Source organism: Bactrocera oleae, chromosome 3 (genome assembly GCF_042242935.1).
Source record: "Bactrocera oleae isolate idBacOlea1 chromosome 3, idBacOlea1, whole genome shotgun sequence".
Lineage (NCBI taxonomy): Eukaryota > Metazoa > Arthropoda > Insecta > Diptera > Tephritidae > Bactrocera > Bactrocera oleae.
This window is the reverse complement of record NC_091537.1, coordinates 68,940,490-68,958,750: the sequence shown is the minus strand read 5'-3', so window position 1 is coordinate 68,958,750 and position 18,261 is coordinate 68,940,490. Positions and strand designations below refer to the sequence as shown.

At 33.5% G+C, this 18,261-nt stretch overlaps 1 protein-coding gene across 1 annotated transcript; it reads right to left on the bottom strand.

Moving 5' to 3' along the window:
- Positions 1–1,581: 1,581 nt before the first annotated feature.
- Lamp1 (lysosome-associated membrane glycoprotein 1) lies at positions 1,582–17,804 on the bottom strand. Its single transcript, XM_070106799.1, has 4 exons — positions 17,400–17,804; positions 3,568–3,945; positions 3,267–3,485; positions 1,582–3,189 (listed from the first exon to the last, which is right to left on the bottom strand). Exons 1-4 carry the CDS (start codon positions 17,461–17,463, stop codon positions 2,852–2,854), a joined length of 999 nt encoding a protein of 332 aa, XP_069962900.1. The 5' UTR covers positions 17,464–17,804; the 3' UTR covers positions 1,582–2,851.
- Between the last annotated feature and the right edge of the window lie 457 nt (positions 17,805–18,261).

Sequence of the window (18,261 nt, the reverse complement as noted above, 5' to 3'; positions counted from 1 at the left end):
AGAAGATTTTACACAATTAAAATCTACTAGAACTTTGAATTTTACCGCATGAGTGAAAATAGAGAGACATAGAGAAATTATTCTAAGCTTTTGTTACTAAAGAGAACCAAACTTTGCTGAAAGCAATGAGTTTGCTGTATATGTTCAATTCAATTCAGCCTTCGTCAGAAAGAAGTACCGTCCGCGTAAATACACTTAAAGAAACCTAAGCTTGTTGAACTCATTTCAGCCATTCCGTCAGCTCAACCAGCCGAAACTTTATTTAAGGAACAGTTCACGACAGTAGGCTCTCCTACCAACGGCTTGACAATACAAGGCCATTGGGGGGTTATATCCACTTGTAAGTTAGAAAAAATGCGGTGTTTTATGATTTATTTTTTTTAAGTTGAGGTGTTTATTTAATAAATAAATCGAAAAATTTAAGTATTTTAGAAATCGGTTAAACATTTTGAAAAATTTTGGATTCCCTTGATCGGTGTTTGGCAATGGGGAAATTTTGGAAAATTTTCTTAAATGTGTATGTGCACATTCGATATGTATGGAAAAAATCGATTAACAAGTGGATATAACCCCTTAAATATAATATTATATTCGTGACTAAAGTTCCGCAGAGCTTATGAGACGTAGTTTTCACATGCAATTAATGCTGGTTTGATTTCAAGATTGAGCCTATTGCAAAGAAGAAACAAAAAGGGTAATGCAGTCGTCTAGCTGAGGGCACAGGTCATCAAATTGAAATTTAAATTTAACGTCCGTTAATATTTTGCAGTTATAAGCATTAGAACACTGCGAACTTCTACCCTTTAAAAGTCACTGGTTGAGTTTGTTGATAAGTCGAAAAGAAAATATTGGGTCCTTGAAAGAATATCTCTAGTTTATATTAAACCTACTTACCTTATATGGTAACGCTGAACTACAAGCCCACTCTCTACAGATGCTTTTATCAATATTATTATACCCTGAACAGAGAATATTAAGTTTACCACCAAGTTTGTAACACCCTTACAAGTGCCTCAGTTTTGGAGATATCGAGGAAGCTGCTCATACGTCGGAACTCCCGACATCGGACCAATATAGGATATTGCAGCCATATAAACTGATCGATAAAAATCAAGTCCTTGTATGGAAAAATATTTTCACGAAATTTGGCATAGATTGTTATCCTAGACAGAGCTAAAATCTCCGAACATATTGTTCAGATGGCACTACTATTCAACTTAAAGGTTGCTTATATCAAAATGTTGACTTTTCAAATTTAGTTATACAGAACTATACTTGCTATAAGAAATGCACCAATGAAGGACATTATACCTTCGGTACAGCCGAAGTTAACGTTTGTTCTAGTTTTTATAATCCCGGATGCAAATACGTGTACCAGAAACACGTTTTTTACCGATCCAAACAGGGTTAGATCTCCGAAATAAAAGGCATTGGCCAAATAAAATCCGGAAGAATTCCGGTAACATAGAAGCGGGTATGCTTATAGAACTACCAACTACCCATTGTTGTAGAACTTTTACATCGCTTATTTTAAAAATTACGAATTTATATTCTAATAAACTAAATAAAAAATACATTCCGTTCAGTTACCTCACTTTATTTAAGGCCAAGTTTAAATTTTACAATTAAAATTTTTAAACAAATTATATATGCCAAGTACCTAATTTTAGACTAATATTCTTAATAGATTTCATATACATTACTGAGATGTTTGGAAAATTTTTTGTGATTACACAACGATATGCAATAAAAAATTGTATATAACATAGTTGTATTTGTAATTTGTGATGAAATCAAAATAGCATATACACATACTTCAATTATGCACTGAAGTATTTCGATTACATACAATAATTAGCCAATTATTTAAAATATTAAAATAAAAATACATATGTAGATATAGAACAATAAGAATCGTTTAATAAAGTATAGAAGCGTGCTTATAGTTAATATTCTTTTTTGTTTTTCTTCATGCTTTAAAATAGTGCTGTTGTTGGTGAAGAATTTCATAGTATTTGTATATGTACTTAATTTTCGAATATTCAAGTGTATAAGGTTATTTAAAAAAGAACAAAAAAATTTTGTATGTAAAAAGGAAGGCTTATTTAGAAGTAGCGGTTCGCAAGTTAACGAAAAGCTAATGAACAAAAGAATTCGTTTCAAATATTGTATTATGTTACTAAGTAATATATTTTGCATATGCGCACTAAATCGTTTTGAGTAAGAGCTATAAAATAATAAAAAAAAAATAATAATAACCGGTTAAAAAACAAAAAGATATAAAAAAAAAAAAAAACGTCTGCACTACAGTGCTCGGGCATGCAAAACTAAAGTATTTAACTGCTGAACCTAATGATCCACCTATTATGTTTTAATATTTTTTTGTAACTGCACCCTGTTTGCTATCGAATTGTAACTGTACTTAGTGTTCGTTAAAAGTCAGTTGGATTAAAATTGCTAATTGCAGTGCATTTACTTGTTCGTTATACGCTCGCTTTTACTGTTTTTTGTTATTGAATGAATATCTTAAATGACGGCTGTGTTTTTATATTATTTTTGCTGTTTTCAATTGCTATTTTGCATATTCTTTCCCCTTTTTTTATATGTTACGTGACAAAGTAAATCAAAACTCGGCAATTCAATCTTTTACTCATTCTCTCTCTCGACAAAAAAAAAAAAATAAGAAGAAAAAACCACATTATTTTTTTCCTGCTCAAATTAAAAGAAATTTTCGCAGTATAACCCTATACAAAAGATAACCACCCAGCGTGCCCCCCACAAAATCTAAGACCGCCTATGCCTACATATATAATTACTGTCACTAACGCCAAACAAGCAACATGCTAATCGCTTAGAAGCTCATGTAGCCACGCGATGTGGAACGACGGCGCGCACACAAGTACGAAATCAATACGATTAGTATGAGTGCGGCCATGGCAATGCCGACAGCAATGGGTACAATATCCATTGTTTTCGGACCATCGCAATCCATGGCTGTAGAGAAGGTGGTACGATGGTCCATGATGAATGCCTCGGTTTGTACATTGCTCAGCATAATGGTGCCAATTACTTTGGTATCTTGCATTACCTCAGTCATGTTGAATTTTTGTGCACGTGTGCAATGGTAAGACATTTGTACCGGGGTGACAAATTCATCACCAGTGTGGATTAGTTGGATGGTTTCGTTATCTGCAAGCATATATACATTAGCAACAGTTATTTATAATATATATATATATATATAATATATTAATATAAACGCTTACCCTTAGCATCGGGGAAGTGATCGCTGGTGAGTGGCAAAGTAATGATGATCTGTTTCAACTCGCTAGACTTGTTAACCCTATCGAATTGTAATACCATAGAGTGTATGGCTTCAACTGGTCCCCAAATAATGTGAATGTTTTGTGAAACATTGGCGCAATTGGAGTCTTCGACCTTGGCATCCTTAGGGATATTGTACAAACGGGAAGCAGTTTTGTTGTCTGTAAACAATTATTACAAATATGTAAATATCTAGTCGTATAGGTTACAGTAATATGAAGGAATTTATAAAAACTGCCTTACCTTTGGTCTCATAGGTAACGTTCAACTGTGCAGCAAAGTGCATAATAATACAGCTCGAATTCCACATGCCAATCTCTGGTGCTGGGTATGGCGCTGGTGCAGGTGTTGTTGTTATTGGCGCTGCAGTGGGTGTCGTTGGTGCCACTGTAGTGGTGGTCGGCGCTGCTGTTGAAGTTGTAGGCGCTGGTGTAGTTGTTGAAGTTGTAGGCGCTGGTGTAGTTGTTGAAGTTGTAGGCGCTGGTGTAGTTGTTGAAGTTGTGCTCGACGTAGTGGTAAGTGTGGTAGATTTTGGTTTTTCTACACCTTCAACGACTGGTGTCACTGCTGCTGCAGCAGCAGGCAAATTTGCTTTGTCCAGGCTCACATCGATTTGGGCGGCTATAAACGTAGGAGAAAAATATACATATATTATATATTAAAAACAAATTTTAAAAAAATGGGTAAATGTATAGTTTAGGTCCCCCAACTAAGGAGGCCTCAAAATTGAAATTTTTTTTTTTAAATATTCTTATTTTTACGCGTAGATTACAAATCCGTGAGCGGAAGTGAATTTTTTCAATATTTCTATTTTTTTTCAATCGCGTCAAACTCATTTCTGCACTGGCGGCCTTCGGCCGCGCTTCAAAAAAATAACCCTGGTCGGTCCAAAACCGGGGTGTTCATAATTCAATCGTGTCAAACTCCTTTTCGCTGCTGTTTGTGTAGAAAGGAATTTGACGCGATTGAATTATGAACACCCCGATTTTGGACCGACCAGGGTTATTTTTTGGAGGTGCGGCCGAAGGCACCCAATGCAGAAAGGAGTTTGACGCGATTGAATTATGAACACCCCGGTTTTTGACTGACCAGGGTTATTTTTTTGAAGCGCGGCCGAAGGCCGCCAGTGCGGAAAGAAGTTCGACGATCTCCGATATTCGTTCATACCATCAAATCGCGGCACAAAAGAAATTTTGACTGTTACATTTCTTCAGTATATTTTTTTCATAAGAAAATGTTTAACACACTGAACTGGTAATTACGGCTAAGTACTCTGAATTCTACAGAATTTTGCCGCTACAACAACAACAACTAAGTGACTTGAATATGTGATATGTGCAAAGTGTGTAAATAAATATTGAAAAATATACATAAATTATTGAAAAAATTCACTTTCCGCTCACGGATTTGTAATCTACGCATAAAAATAAGACGATTTAAAAAAAACAATTTCACTTTTGAGGCCTCCTTATGTGGGGGACCTAAACTATACATTTACCAAAAAATGATAAAATGAAATAGTAAATATTTTCTTAAAATATTCTTAGCTAATCAAGCAATCACAGCCTTAAACCAAAACGTCTTTAAATTAAATTCCATGTGATGGGCTCAAAAAATCGATTTTTTACATAAAAATCTTTCTTAACATGTCCAGAATGATTTTTTAATTTATTTTAAATTCAAAGCCGTTTTAAAGATACAGCAGCTAGAAAAAGGAGCTTTTCGGATGTTGTTTAAGCGGACTTGAAACTTTAAACGCCTCTTTCTCAAAAATGTGTGTTTTCAAACTTTCCTTCGTCGTATTTCAAAAACGGTTTGACCGAATGACTTAAAATTTGTAGGGTACACTCAACACATGTAAACGCATGGAATGAATTATTATCAATCAAAAATTCCGATATTTTATAGCAAGTCCAATTCCGTACATTTAGGCTTACTGTACACATGTAAACGCATGGAATGAAATATTATCGATCAAAAATTCCGATATTTTATAGCAAGTCCAATTCCGTACATTTAGGCTTACTGATTAAAACGCCTCTATTTTTTTTTTTTTTTTGTTTTGGTAAGGCAATCAGCCGGAACGGTGAAGGAAGTGCGAAATCATTTTTCGAGGTGGTGGTGTTCAGAACGCTGTAACTCATGTACTCTACCAAATACTTTTAGCTTCAAATTTATATTTATACTGTCGAAACATATGTTAATAAATGATAATAAACTTAAAAATCTATCTATTTACTGGTCGTAGAAAAAAAAACCCTAAAAACAAGCCGTCACATGGGATGACCCCCTTAAAACGAATTTTAATTTCTCAGCTGAAACAGAGTCACCCATATAAAATCAAAGTAGACAAAATATATGGAAGCGTTTTTATTTCTATAAGTCACCCTGTGTCAGCTGTTTATTAACATATTTTGTTATGGAACAAAAGATAGAACAATATCAAATAAGGGTGTTGCAAACGCGCAAATCTCTTGCAATTTTTTATTTACTACCAATGCCTTTAATTTCTAAAAATATTATATATGTACACTAGGCAGAAAAAGTCTGCGTACAAGGTACCAACAAAAAGAAATCGTTGAAAAATATTTTATTTACTTTTTATAAAAACCATTTATTTGATGTTCATTAAAGGATATCAAATATGTAGTTTTATGAAATTAAAAATTATTAAATTTGTCGGAAAGTCGGATATTCCCAATGTTTTAAAACTTCCGCTATATGTTTTGGCATGAAATATCCTTTAAGGTAATTGTGCATTGGCCGATTTTACATTCCTGTGAATCCCATAGTTACTTTTTAGGATTCAAATAAGTTAATTCTGGTGGTGTTTGAAGCTGCTTGGGAACGGTGTAGATTAACCAAAGTTTAAATATGTCTATGTTGTATGCTTCGGGTCGTTAGAATAACAGTTACTTCCAAGACACAATTCTTCCGCTTTTTGTTTCAAATTTATTTTTAATATATTAGGATATGCGACTTGACAATTAAACACTGCCTTTTTTAATTTTGCGAATCGTGTATATGCAGACGGATTTTTTAAAGTTTTCTTAAAATTTTGAGCGATTTTGATTGCAGTAAGTCGAGGGTTTTGCTTCATATTTTTTTTTTACATGGTTACGTGTTTCACGCTATGCTAGTATTTTTAAAAGAAAAATCTTTTCAAATCGGTACTCTTGGCTTTTACGCGAAGAATTCCCATTTTATTACTTGTACGCAGACTTTTTCTGCGCTGCGAAATGACAATTTATCAATAAAACTATGGTATCAGATTTTCACTGCTTTAAATTCTATGGGATTATGCAACAGACTAGTAATAAAACACTTGATGTGATTTTATACTAAAATTTAGTATATAAAAATATTTTTGAACAAAAGAAAATCAGACATGAGGTAGCAAAAAATAAATCTGATTTAAAAATCGCATAAAATTTCATATAAGGAATACTTGTGACATTAACTTTTCTAGGACAGACTACCCAAGTTTAGCGAACTTTTAGTATGAAACTTGCAATGAAATGACATTTTATATAAAATGAAGTGAAAATAAAGAAGCTGATAGCATATTAATGGTGCTAAGGCTGCAAATTTCAACACATGCACACTTGTTAAGCTCTAAAAATAATGTAGAGTGATTGTATGGCTCAAGTCTTGATTTCCCTGTTGCAGCTTGTTTATTTTAATAGTTGTCAGTCAATATTATTATCAATTTCTTTGTGTAAAACATTCGCACTTGGTTTTCTTCCACGGAAATCAAGCGAATCGTCATCAACGACTAGTTGTTGGATCAGCGAAAATAAAAAAACAGTCAAGAAAAAAGCAAGCAAATGGAAATAAATATTGATCATGATTCATGGAATGTAAAACGAAACGGCGTTATATGCAGATTATGTAGTTTTGTATGTTTTCAAGTGTGATTTGCTTAGCGCAGAGCTATAGCTGTTTTTGTATATTAAAGTAATTTGAGTCATCAAATAATATAATAATGAGTGTATTTATGCGCATATGTGCACTTGTATGTACATATGCTTATATATGGAATAGATTTCGCTTTTCATTTGTATTAAAGCTGATTAAAAATTAACTTAAAAAATGTATATCAATTTTGTAACACAATATCTAAAAAGAGTGAGAAAATTCAAAATAAAAATTAAAACATATCTACATATGTATGTATGTATATACGTTAAAAAAATGTATAGAAGCGAATAAAAGAAAATTAATACAAAATTCAATTTAATTTGTTATGAGATTGTAGTGATCTCGAAAAAAAAATTAATTCAGAAAACAAAATTTATAAAAAATACTAGATTAATTTATACAAATCATCATTTAAATAAACAATAAAATGTGACAGAGGAAAAATTGTATTTGAATTAAACAAGAAATATGATTTTAACATTAAATATTGTATAAATAAAAAAACATGTAAGGATGAACTAATTTCGGGTGTAACCGAAAATTTTATACTCTTGCAACTAGCAAGAATCAAAGCCCGGGAAATTTCTACAGGTGCTGGCAAAACTTCATATTACAAAATGTTGCGAAAGAATTAAACATCAATTATTCGATGAAATCGTGAATAACTTGCAATAAAATATGTGGAATATAGCACTTATATTGAAGGTCACAAACTTAGCCTTACATAGTTTTATTGCTATATTTTAATTCACGTCAGCTAAAACTATGCATAATATATTAAAAGCATCTTCAAATGAGATAGTATATGTATGTGATATTAACTCGACCGAAGAGGCTAATTGTAATATATTGAGTTGATTTGGAAAACGTTAAACAGAGGATGGGAATGTATTATATTAGGGATATGAGATGTAGACCAAGGTATTGAGATCGCTATACTACATAATTAAAAAAAAAAAAAATTCCCTTTAATTTCGTTAAAGTATCCCACATTTTAATTAACCTAAACGGTTTTAAATCAGATGAAAAAACGGAAATCATTTTATGGGGTATATTGGAGATAGAGAAGGGAAGAAGAAGGGCTCATTGCATTAATTTTGGCATTGCTCAGCTATACTCAAAAGCACATTTGAAGCAATTTTATATATTAATAATACTTACTGACCAACATATTCCGCATAAAACTTGTTAGAATAGCGAAAATCAATATAAGTAGTATAAGGGAGTTGGGAGTTCGACCCTATTTTATAAATTTTTGCCAATGCCACATACTACTAACATGCCACAGACTAATAAAGTGATCCCAGGGTTTCATTAAGGTACCTCACATACTCACGAATCATATGGAGAAAAGTCTGCCGAATGTTCGAAAATCCTGTTATTAGTTTTATGGAGCCCAGGTCAAGTTTTCGTCAAATTTTATCGATTTCAGGCACAAAGATACACTGTTAGAGGTAAAACACACTCTCTCATTATACTGTAAAGGCTTTACTCGTGCAAATTTTTTTTCCCTATTCATTTATTGGTGCTTGATTTGCATACTGGAAAGTGAAAGAATCAGCTGGAATTTAAAATTGTATTACATGGGAAGTAGTCGTGGTTCCCCAATTTAACAGTGTATTATAGGAATAGTAAAAGAATGTTATGTACCGTATAATGGTTAAAATCGGTCAAACAGGTAACGAGAGCCGGTGTCAAAATTAGACGATGGGCATGGCACCGCCCATATTTCGGTGAAAACCCATATCTCAGGACCTACACGACCGATATCGATCAAATTTGGTAAGTGATAATATCTTGACTTTTCCATACTTCCCAATTTTAAATTCCGTCTAATTCTTTCACTTTCCAGTATGCAAATCAAGCACCAATGAATGTATCAGCATAAAACTTTGCACGAATAGTACCTTTGAGGTGCGCCACCTTTTTACCAAAACTTGTTCAAATCGGACTAAAACTATTCAAGCCCCCAGACACCGAATAAGTGGTCCTCAGTTCCTACCGAACATTTTATCGAAAGTATCGGTCAATCTGTAAGATACGTTATAGCAATTATGCGTTATAGAAACCTTTTATCGAAAATATCGTTCAATCTGTGAAATATGTTATAGAAATTCGAAGATAAACCTTTTCTGATAATAATATGCCTGTATGTCCGAAATGGGTTGCATCATATTACCCAAACTACCATAACCAAGGTGCGTTCCAAAGTAAACAGTAAAAAAGTAACAAAGTAAACTCTAGTGGCGCCATCTTATTGTCGACTAGTGCGTTAGAATCTGCTATCCTTTATCGACTCCAGTAAAAATTTCATGACTTTTCATCTGTTGGAAGTGAAGTTATTGCGATTTAAGTGTCAGTATGTTTTTGTCATCGGTGCGAAAATGAGCTTCGAACAAAGAACCAACATTAAATTTTGTTTTAAAATTGGTAAAACTTTTACCGAAACGTTTGAATTGATGAAACAAGTTTATGGCGATGATTGCCTATCCCGTAGTTTGTTTTTATGATTCCAAGGGTATTGTCCACAAAGAATTTTTTCCACCCGGCCAAAACGTTAATGCGGTATTTTAACTTGGAGTTTTGAAGCGTTTGGTACGCCGTATTCGACGTGTTCGGCCCGAATATCGCGAAGATGGAAGTTGGCGTTTGTTGCACGATAATGCGCCGTCTCATCGATCGACGCTTGTGGCCGATTATTTGACCAAAAATCACATTTTAACAATCAACCACCACCCGTACTCACCTGATATGGCACCGTGCGACTTCTACCTTTTCGAAATAATACATTTGCCGATGAAAGGAAAGCGTTATGCAGACGTGAAGGCCATTCAAAAGGCTTGCACCGGCGTACTGGCTGCCATACCGGGCAACGAGCTAAAACACTCGTTCGACAAGCTTTTGGACCGTGCAAAAAGCTGTATTAAAGCAAAAGGAGACTATTTTGAATAAAATTAATTGATTTTACCGATAAAACCATTTGTTCTGTCTTTTCTTTAAAAGTCCTGTTTACATTGGAAAGCACCTTGTACTACATAAATTGATTTTCGCTGTTCGAACAAATCTTATGCACCTGAAGATATTTCCCTGGCTTTGATTCTGGCAAGTTGCAGGAGTATGAAATGTTCGGTAACACCCGAACTTAGCCCTTCCTTACTTGATTTTTATTATATTATTAGTATTACTTATTATTATTAATATTATTTATTATTATTATTAATATTATTTATTATTATTTTTAATATTATTTATAATATAAACATTAAATGAGTAGAAAAAAATGCAAAAAAATAAGCCATTTCACTTCATGACGAAAATGCAGCAGAAGGGCGGAACGTTGTGTAACAGGCAGCCTCGTAGAGATAAGATGCGCAACTGGCTGGTACTGACAATGAAATTGCAGCTAAAATAACAACAACAATAAAGTGCAAACGCAGTCGATTGACAGTAGCAATGACCACACACAAGCAATTTGCATGGGTGAATGAAGATATGGGTATTAAAGTACAGTAATAAGTATGACGCACAAAGAAAAGAGTTAAGCGAAAAACAATAAATACATCATATGAATACTGTAAATATTTTGTTTAACAGCAAAATATAAAAACAGATTAACTTGCTGCTTTGTTGCAGTTTATTTTTAATGAAAATTTAAATATAATATAATATTTGTACATATTTATTTACACTCATTTCCGACCATTTTGATAATTTGCGTAACGAAGAAAGTTATCGAATTTTTTCATTTAAGTAAAGCGTACTGGTGATTCTTAATTGAATAATGAAGGATAGTATATGATATAAGAAGCAAATCTAAAGAATATCATTTCGACAAAGAAAAATATGTAGAAAATACAAAACAAATCGATAAAATGTTATTATTATACTTAAATGTTTAATTTAATTTTGTATTATTTTCAGTCAAGCGTTTTTTTTTTGACGGCTGCGCAGAGAGAGAATAAAAAGTTCTACCAAATCATTCAAAATGACCTCATCATGTAAACTTGTATACAAGAATTCAAAGAATCATTCGGTGATTTACATAATAAATGTACTCATATACGTACACATACAAAAAACTGAGAAATAAGAAAAATTACTTAGAATATTTAAAACCAAAAAAACTGTTAAAAAAAATTTGTTTTTGATAACTTTGGAACTGTAAATGCTTTTTATACCCTGATACCCAGGATATCAGGTCACTTTTTATCACAGAATGACTGATTAGCTAGAACTAAAGGAAACTGCAATCCTCTAGACCCGTGCTGGCATCGAATCCAACCCGGGCCCCGAGAAATTCTTCTGGTGCATTTGCGCGAAAAGGCTCCATTCAAACTCCACCTCGGTTAGGTGCAACACACGTAATGAATGGAGCCATCTTAAGACCTGCTCAGACCTTAAGACCCATAGGGACTGAACCACGAGTTACATGGCCCCATGCTGTCAACGCACAACTGCGACACCTGCCTCAACGGCTGTGCAATCTGCACCATGTTCGCGCACTGCGCCACCACTCCAGTCGAGTTGCCAAGAATGACTCCCAGTCATTGGACAGTACACCGACCAGACTTCGGACGTAACGAGCCATCAACACCTTCACCGACTTCCTCTCAGTAAATGGCGTACTTGGGAGTCAAGCCACCATCCATAGCAGACGAAGAGCTCGAGTTGCCACGAGAATCTAGAGTGACCCTTGCGCAACTTCGTTCTGGATACTGTAGCAGGTTAAACTCCTACTTATCCAGAATCGACCCCGACATACTTAATATATGTCCTGCATGCAATGAGTATCCGCATGATCAACTCTTTGCATGCCCAACGAACCCCACTCATCTAACACCCTTCTCGCTATGGCCCGACCCCGTCGAAACAGCTCGTTTTCTGGGTCTCTCGTTAGATGACCTCGACGACAACCAAACTGAAACTTACCACCCAAGCGGGGATAGAATAACCGTTACAACAACAATATTTAGTCAAGTGCGATAAGGAATGAAAGAGAGTTATTTAAATTTTTTAACAAACAAAAGTAAGATAATGCACCGAAATTGAATAGTGTTGCGCACCCACTGCCATGCATATGCAAATACTTGCACAGAGAAGTATTTGTAAATGGGTGAAGAAAAACAAATAAAGAATGCAAATAGGTAAATATTACTGATTTTAATTGTTTGTGCAAGGATGCACACTATGACTACAAGTAAATATAATATGTATGTATGTTACAACAGAAAAGCGAGAAGTAATATAAACTCAAATTTTTTTTTATTAAACTTAAATTTTTTTAAATTAAGTTGAGTACAGGCTAAAGCTGTAATAGCTCACATACAATAATTCCATATAAGCCAGACAATGTAACATTTTGTGTGCTTTTGCTGATAAAAACATATGATAACAACAAACGAAAATGTGGAGAAACACAAAAGTACAACTGATGGGTTAATAAATCTAAATACCTAGCTATTTTGGAACGTGAAGGCACAGATATGGTTATTTGTATATTTTTTATTTTTTTCTGTAAATAAATTAATATTGTTATACCCGGAACAGGGTATATTAAGTTTTTCACGAAATTTGTAAAAGTCAGAAGGAAACGTCGAAGACCATATAGCTTATATACATATATGTATGTATAAATGTAAAGCGCGATGAGCTGAGTCGATTTAGTCATGTGCGTCTGTCTGTCTGTATATGCGCGAACTAGTCCCTCGGTTTTTGAGATATTGATCTGAAATTTTTCCTTTCTTTCCAAGTACCAAGAAACATGTCTACCAAGTTTCATAAAGATATCTCAATTTCTACTCAAGTTACTGCTTGCACAGACGGACGGACGGACAGACAGTCACCCGGATTTCACCTCGTCTTTTCATCCTGATCATTTACATGATACAAATAACCGTTAGGTGAACAAAACTATTTTACTCTGTAGCAACAGGTTGAAGGAGTATAAAAATATATAAACAAATGTACATATAATCTTAACCTATTATATTTTTTAATTCAGTACAAATATCGCAGCTAGTGGCTTATTAAAATTTTCCACCCACAAAACCGCTAGAACAAGCCACTACTATCGATTATCTTAAGTGCTCTATGAGAAAATACTTATTTGTATGTATGCACTGAAGCACAAGTATAGGCTCAAATACTAGAAAAGGTGTAGTACCCTTGCCAACTCGAAAACCGCAAATCTACATTTACACTTTAAATTACCCAGAGTTCTAGTTCAATGCCACAGCAGCGCGTTGGCGGCTCAAGTTAAGTAATGCCAATAATGTTCCACTAAATATCACATGCATTTGGAAATATGCGTTAGTGTTGCGCATCGCAATGGCATAAAAATGCCAGACTATATTTATTATTGTTATATACTTGTATTAAGCGGTTGCGACCAAAAATTGGTTTAAATACAATATTTATTGCAAATATTAATTTTATAAGACAGTTTTCCGTTTCCCATTCGTTCAATTTGACAATTGCTCCTAATATTATATACAGATAGACGTACACCCTCTTTAGATAGCATCTATTAAATAATGACAGCAACAATATAGTGTAATTGCATAAGAATTATTCAATTGCATGGAAAGTGAATAACTACACTAATGAGTGATGAATTGAAGTACAGCAGCGTTGTAAATATCGTCATAAAAAATATGACCAACAATTTTAATTGTTTGATGCAATAAAATTTCCTAACGATCTTCGACTGCCCGAATATATAACACCTTTCACACATGCATTTTTTTAGGATAAATGGGTATAAAAGACCCTGAAGATATCTCGTAAAATTAAAAAAAAATATCTCAAAAACTAAGGGACTACCGAAAAGGATAAATCGACTCAGCTCGTTACGCTGATCATTTATATTGTATATACATTATAGGGTCTCCAACATTTCCTTCAGGGAAAAAGAAAAATAATATAGTGGGCGTTATAAATAAGAAAACCAGAAATCTTTTCAAAAATACTCGTAATATTTATGTATGTACATATGTAGGCTAAAACGGACCAATCATCAAATTTAGTTGAATCAGCGCTTATTTGTATATATACAATGTAATTCTAAACGTAATCAAAGAAAATTGAGGTTTAGCAACTGACTACCTACCGCAGCGATTGGCCGCAGAACACAAAGTCTCATAGAGCAATGCAATAGTAATTTAATACACATGTAAGGTATGTATGTGATGATGGGCATATTTCTAACAGCCGGGTGGGATATACTTAGTTATGTACATCGCAACACTGCGGATGAAAGGGGATGTTTTTTGATCTCATAGAACTGAGCTGAGAATATTCGAAAGTCGTCGTACAATAATTGCCGGGTATTTACATTTTAAAACTAGATACATACATACATATAGATGTATTAGGTTGTTGGCACTGATTAGTACCAAAAACTATAGGTACATACATACATGTATAGATATTTAAGCTTGTAATATGCAAAGTTTATATGACACATACATACATATATAACCAGTACGCAAAAATATGAAAATTCAATAAAAAAAATAAATTTTAAATATAAAAAAATAAATAAAGTAAAAATATATATTAAAAAAATATTAAATTAAATAATTAAAAAAAAAAGAAATAAATAAATATATTTGTAAAATATTTTTTTCTAAATAAAATCAAAAAATTCTAGTTATACTTTTTTCGGTCCATGGGTTTTGGATAACCTGTATACCCTCCGTGGTTTTTCATTAGTTTTCCAATTCTATTCGGCATGGATTGAATTAATTTTTGGCAGGTTCCTAATGGGGTAGCATCCCAGTGTTCCTTTGCTTTTTGCCACAATTGCTCCTTACTTCGAAAAGAAAAGGCTATTAAACTCTCAAGTTCTCAATCGGGTTTAGATGAGGGGATTAGCTAGGCCATTTCATACAAGGCACATCTGCATGCCTGAACCACTCAGATACAAATCTCGATGTATGTTTCGGGTAGTTATCTTGTTGATAACTCCATCTCAGCGGCCTGTTTGCTTTAGCATATGGTAGCAACACGTTTTGCAAAATGTCTCTGTTCTCAATGGCGGTCATTGTGTCCTTTATCCAAAATAACGGACCAACACTTTGCCAGGATAAACATCCCCACACCATTATGTTTCCGCCCCCATGCTTAATTGTCTTTTTGGTGTATCTACAATCAAACTCTTTGCCTTTAGGGCGACGGACAGTTCTTTTATAATCATTTCAATAAAAATTAATCTTAACTTCGTCACTGAATAAAATATTTCGCCACTTTTTTCACCAGTGGGACCGCACCAATTTTTATGTTCAGCGGCAAAAGCTTTTCTCTTCTGTATGTGGACCTTTCTTAGAAGAGGAACTTTTCTGACTTTACGCCCCGGTAGATTACCGTTCCCTAATCGACGTCGAATTGTCCGTGAGCTAACATTTAAGGCAACTTCCGCTGTAATTCGCCGTAAAGTCACTTTTCGTTTCTTTTCATTTTTTTGCTTTAGAGCATTAGGTACAAAGTTTTTCGACCCCCTAACGTATTTGATACCCTACATCGGTACAGGCTTTTACGACCCATTCTAAATAATTTCTTGTTTTTAGTTTATGGTGTTCAAAGGAATATAAAATTACAAATACTCCAATGCCTACATTAATATCCTTCATCGTAAAAATGTAACGGTATCAAAAAAAGGAACAGTTACACTATTTGGCTAAAACAGTGCTAAACGCACACCTATTATTTTGTCCAAAAGTGTAAATTAAAATAAAAAAGATTAATAAAAAACATTAATTTCGCTTTGGTAAAAGAAAAATAATAAATTTAAACAAAAAATTAGAGGTAGCAAATTATATATGTATGTACGAGTATATATTTAAATATATTGCGCATAAATATACATATGCATGTATATATGTATGTATATGTTATAGTATATGTACTTAACACAATATTGTTTTCAACTAACGCAATAACAGAACGGCAAGTTTATTCTACACAGGCAAAAGCACATACTTATATATTTGTATGCTTATAGACTTCTTCCCAATTATATATGTATATATTCACATATATTGTCATTTATTTACTATTTAGAACTGTGATAAAAACGTGAACAGTGAATAACTAAAAATGCTTTGTTTCTCTGTCAAAACAAAATTGGTAAAAATAGAAGTAGGCAACAAATAGACTTTAACGAATTATACTTACTTAAGTACTTATACACGAGAATACATATATACATAATATTCCTTATTATACACTTATGTATCGAATGCTTTGTTTTGTGTGGTTGCGATAACAAAACTTGATATGAGGGGTGGATAAGAAAGTATTTTATTTTAACACAATTGTAATGCGTTACTAAACGAAATTGAAGCTTTTGGTAACCAAATTTCTATTCCAATCATATTTTAAAAACTGCACACACTAATTATTCTGTCTTGAAAATAATAGCATAAAGAGAAAATACCGCCGCAAAACGCGAAAATACCTATAAAGAAAGCATAGCGTTGCTTTGTCAAATTTCGGCGATATATAGTTTTAAAGTTTTTCGTACAAGAACCTAATTTGAAGAGATTTGAAGTTTGTATTTTAGATATGTGCTATATTGATCCAATATCGGCGGTTCCGTCAAATTAGTAGGTTCTTGGAGAAAAAAGAAGCTTATCATTTAATTGTGCATACACTTTACATTAATAATATTTCACAATAAATTAAAATGCAAAGAACCTTAAACAGATAACAGCAGCAACGCCTCATGCAAAGTGAAAACGGCGTAATTCGTCGACATTCCCGCTATCGCTACTTGCAGCTGGTCAAAGCAAACCCTTTAGCATTTTTCTATATATGACTAATTAAAAACATGCGAAGAAGGCACGTCGCAAAATTTCGCATGAAAATATAAATGAAATAAGGAAAAAAGCAAAAATATGATTGTTGACTAAAAAACATGAAAACCTGTGCACAGCCTAAAACGGATTGCGCTAATGGACTGAGATGTCCGACCACTACATTACCTCTATGCTAGGCAGTAATCAAATTAAAGTTTTTTTTTTCATATAGACTATTATTCAAAGCTTACGTTAATAATCTGCCAACTGAAGAATATATAATCAAATTACATTAAATTAATGCAGTAATTGACAATTAAATACATATATACATTGTTATTAATATATATTACTCACCACAAACCAGAGCGCTGCAAATACTCAGCACCAAAGTCAAAGTCAAATATTTATTATGAAACATTTTGATAGCACTCGCCAACACACAAATATTATAAATTTTTCGACTTTCCAAATGGTGCAAATGTCAGTGTTTATGAAAACTTTAACTGCGCTGCAATGATTTTTCTAATTATTACTTTTCGTACTTCTTCGTTTCCAAAATTTATAGCATTTAAAGTAGACAAAATATTAAAAATAGTATTCGCTTGCCTAAAAAATAAACCCACTTTTCCTACTTTTTTAATGGCAAAATACAATATTTAGTAATTTGACTTTAAATTTTAGTAAGCTCTTTAAAATTTTCTACGTCTTTTGTTCTTGCTATTTCTTTCCGTACTTAAAAAAGCTGACCGAAACGCAACAACAAATGGCGATTAATACGAATGATTCAGCTGATTCAGCTAACTAGCGCCATCTTGCGGAAAAGCAGAAATGTCAAAAAATTCTATGAGTACCATATAACTGAACGTGCTCGGAATGAAAAAGTATACATGGTCTACCAATAGAGATGACGTGATTTTGACAGCTCGTGGCGGCCAAGTTTGTTTACTGATTAGCGTCAAATTTTGTCAGTGTGTTGAGTTAGGTTTGCCATTTCATTATGTTGCGTTTCAATTTGGTACAACGCTTGGAAATTAACCAAGTGTATTACACAAATTCACGTTCTCCGGCGGCTACTGTAACAGCTTTTCGCGCAAAATACGATCCTAATGATGCTCTCTCTGAGCGCGCTATTCAACGCATAATTGAAAAATACCGGCAAAGAGAAATATCGTGCCGTTCGGGCCAATCCGAATCAGTCGGTTCAACGTCATTCTGC

What these genes read in the sequence shown, in the direction of transcription:
- Lamp1 (XM_070106799.1), bottom strand. Translation starts at nt 17,463, where the DNA reads ATGTTTCATAATAAATATTTGACTTTGACTTTGGTGCTGAGTATTTGC. An exon ending in CGTTACCTATGAGACCAAAG is followed by an intron (nt 3,486 to 3,567) that starts GTAAGGCAGTTT and finishes AATTGTTTACAG; the next exon opens with ACAACAAAACTGCTTCCCGT. An exon ending in TCACTTCCCCGATGCTAAGG is followed by an intron (nt 3,190 to 3,266) that starts GTAAGCGTTTAT and finishes ATATGCTTGCAG; the next exon opens with ATAACGAAACCATCCAACTA.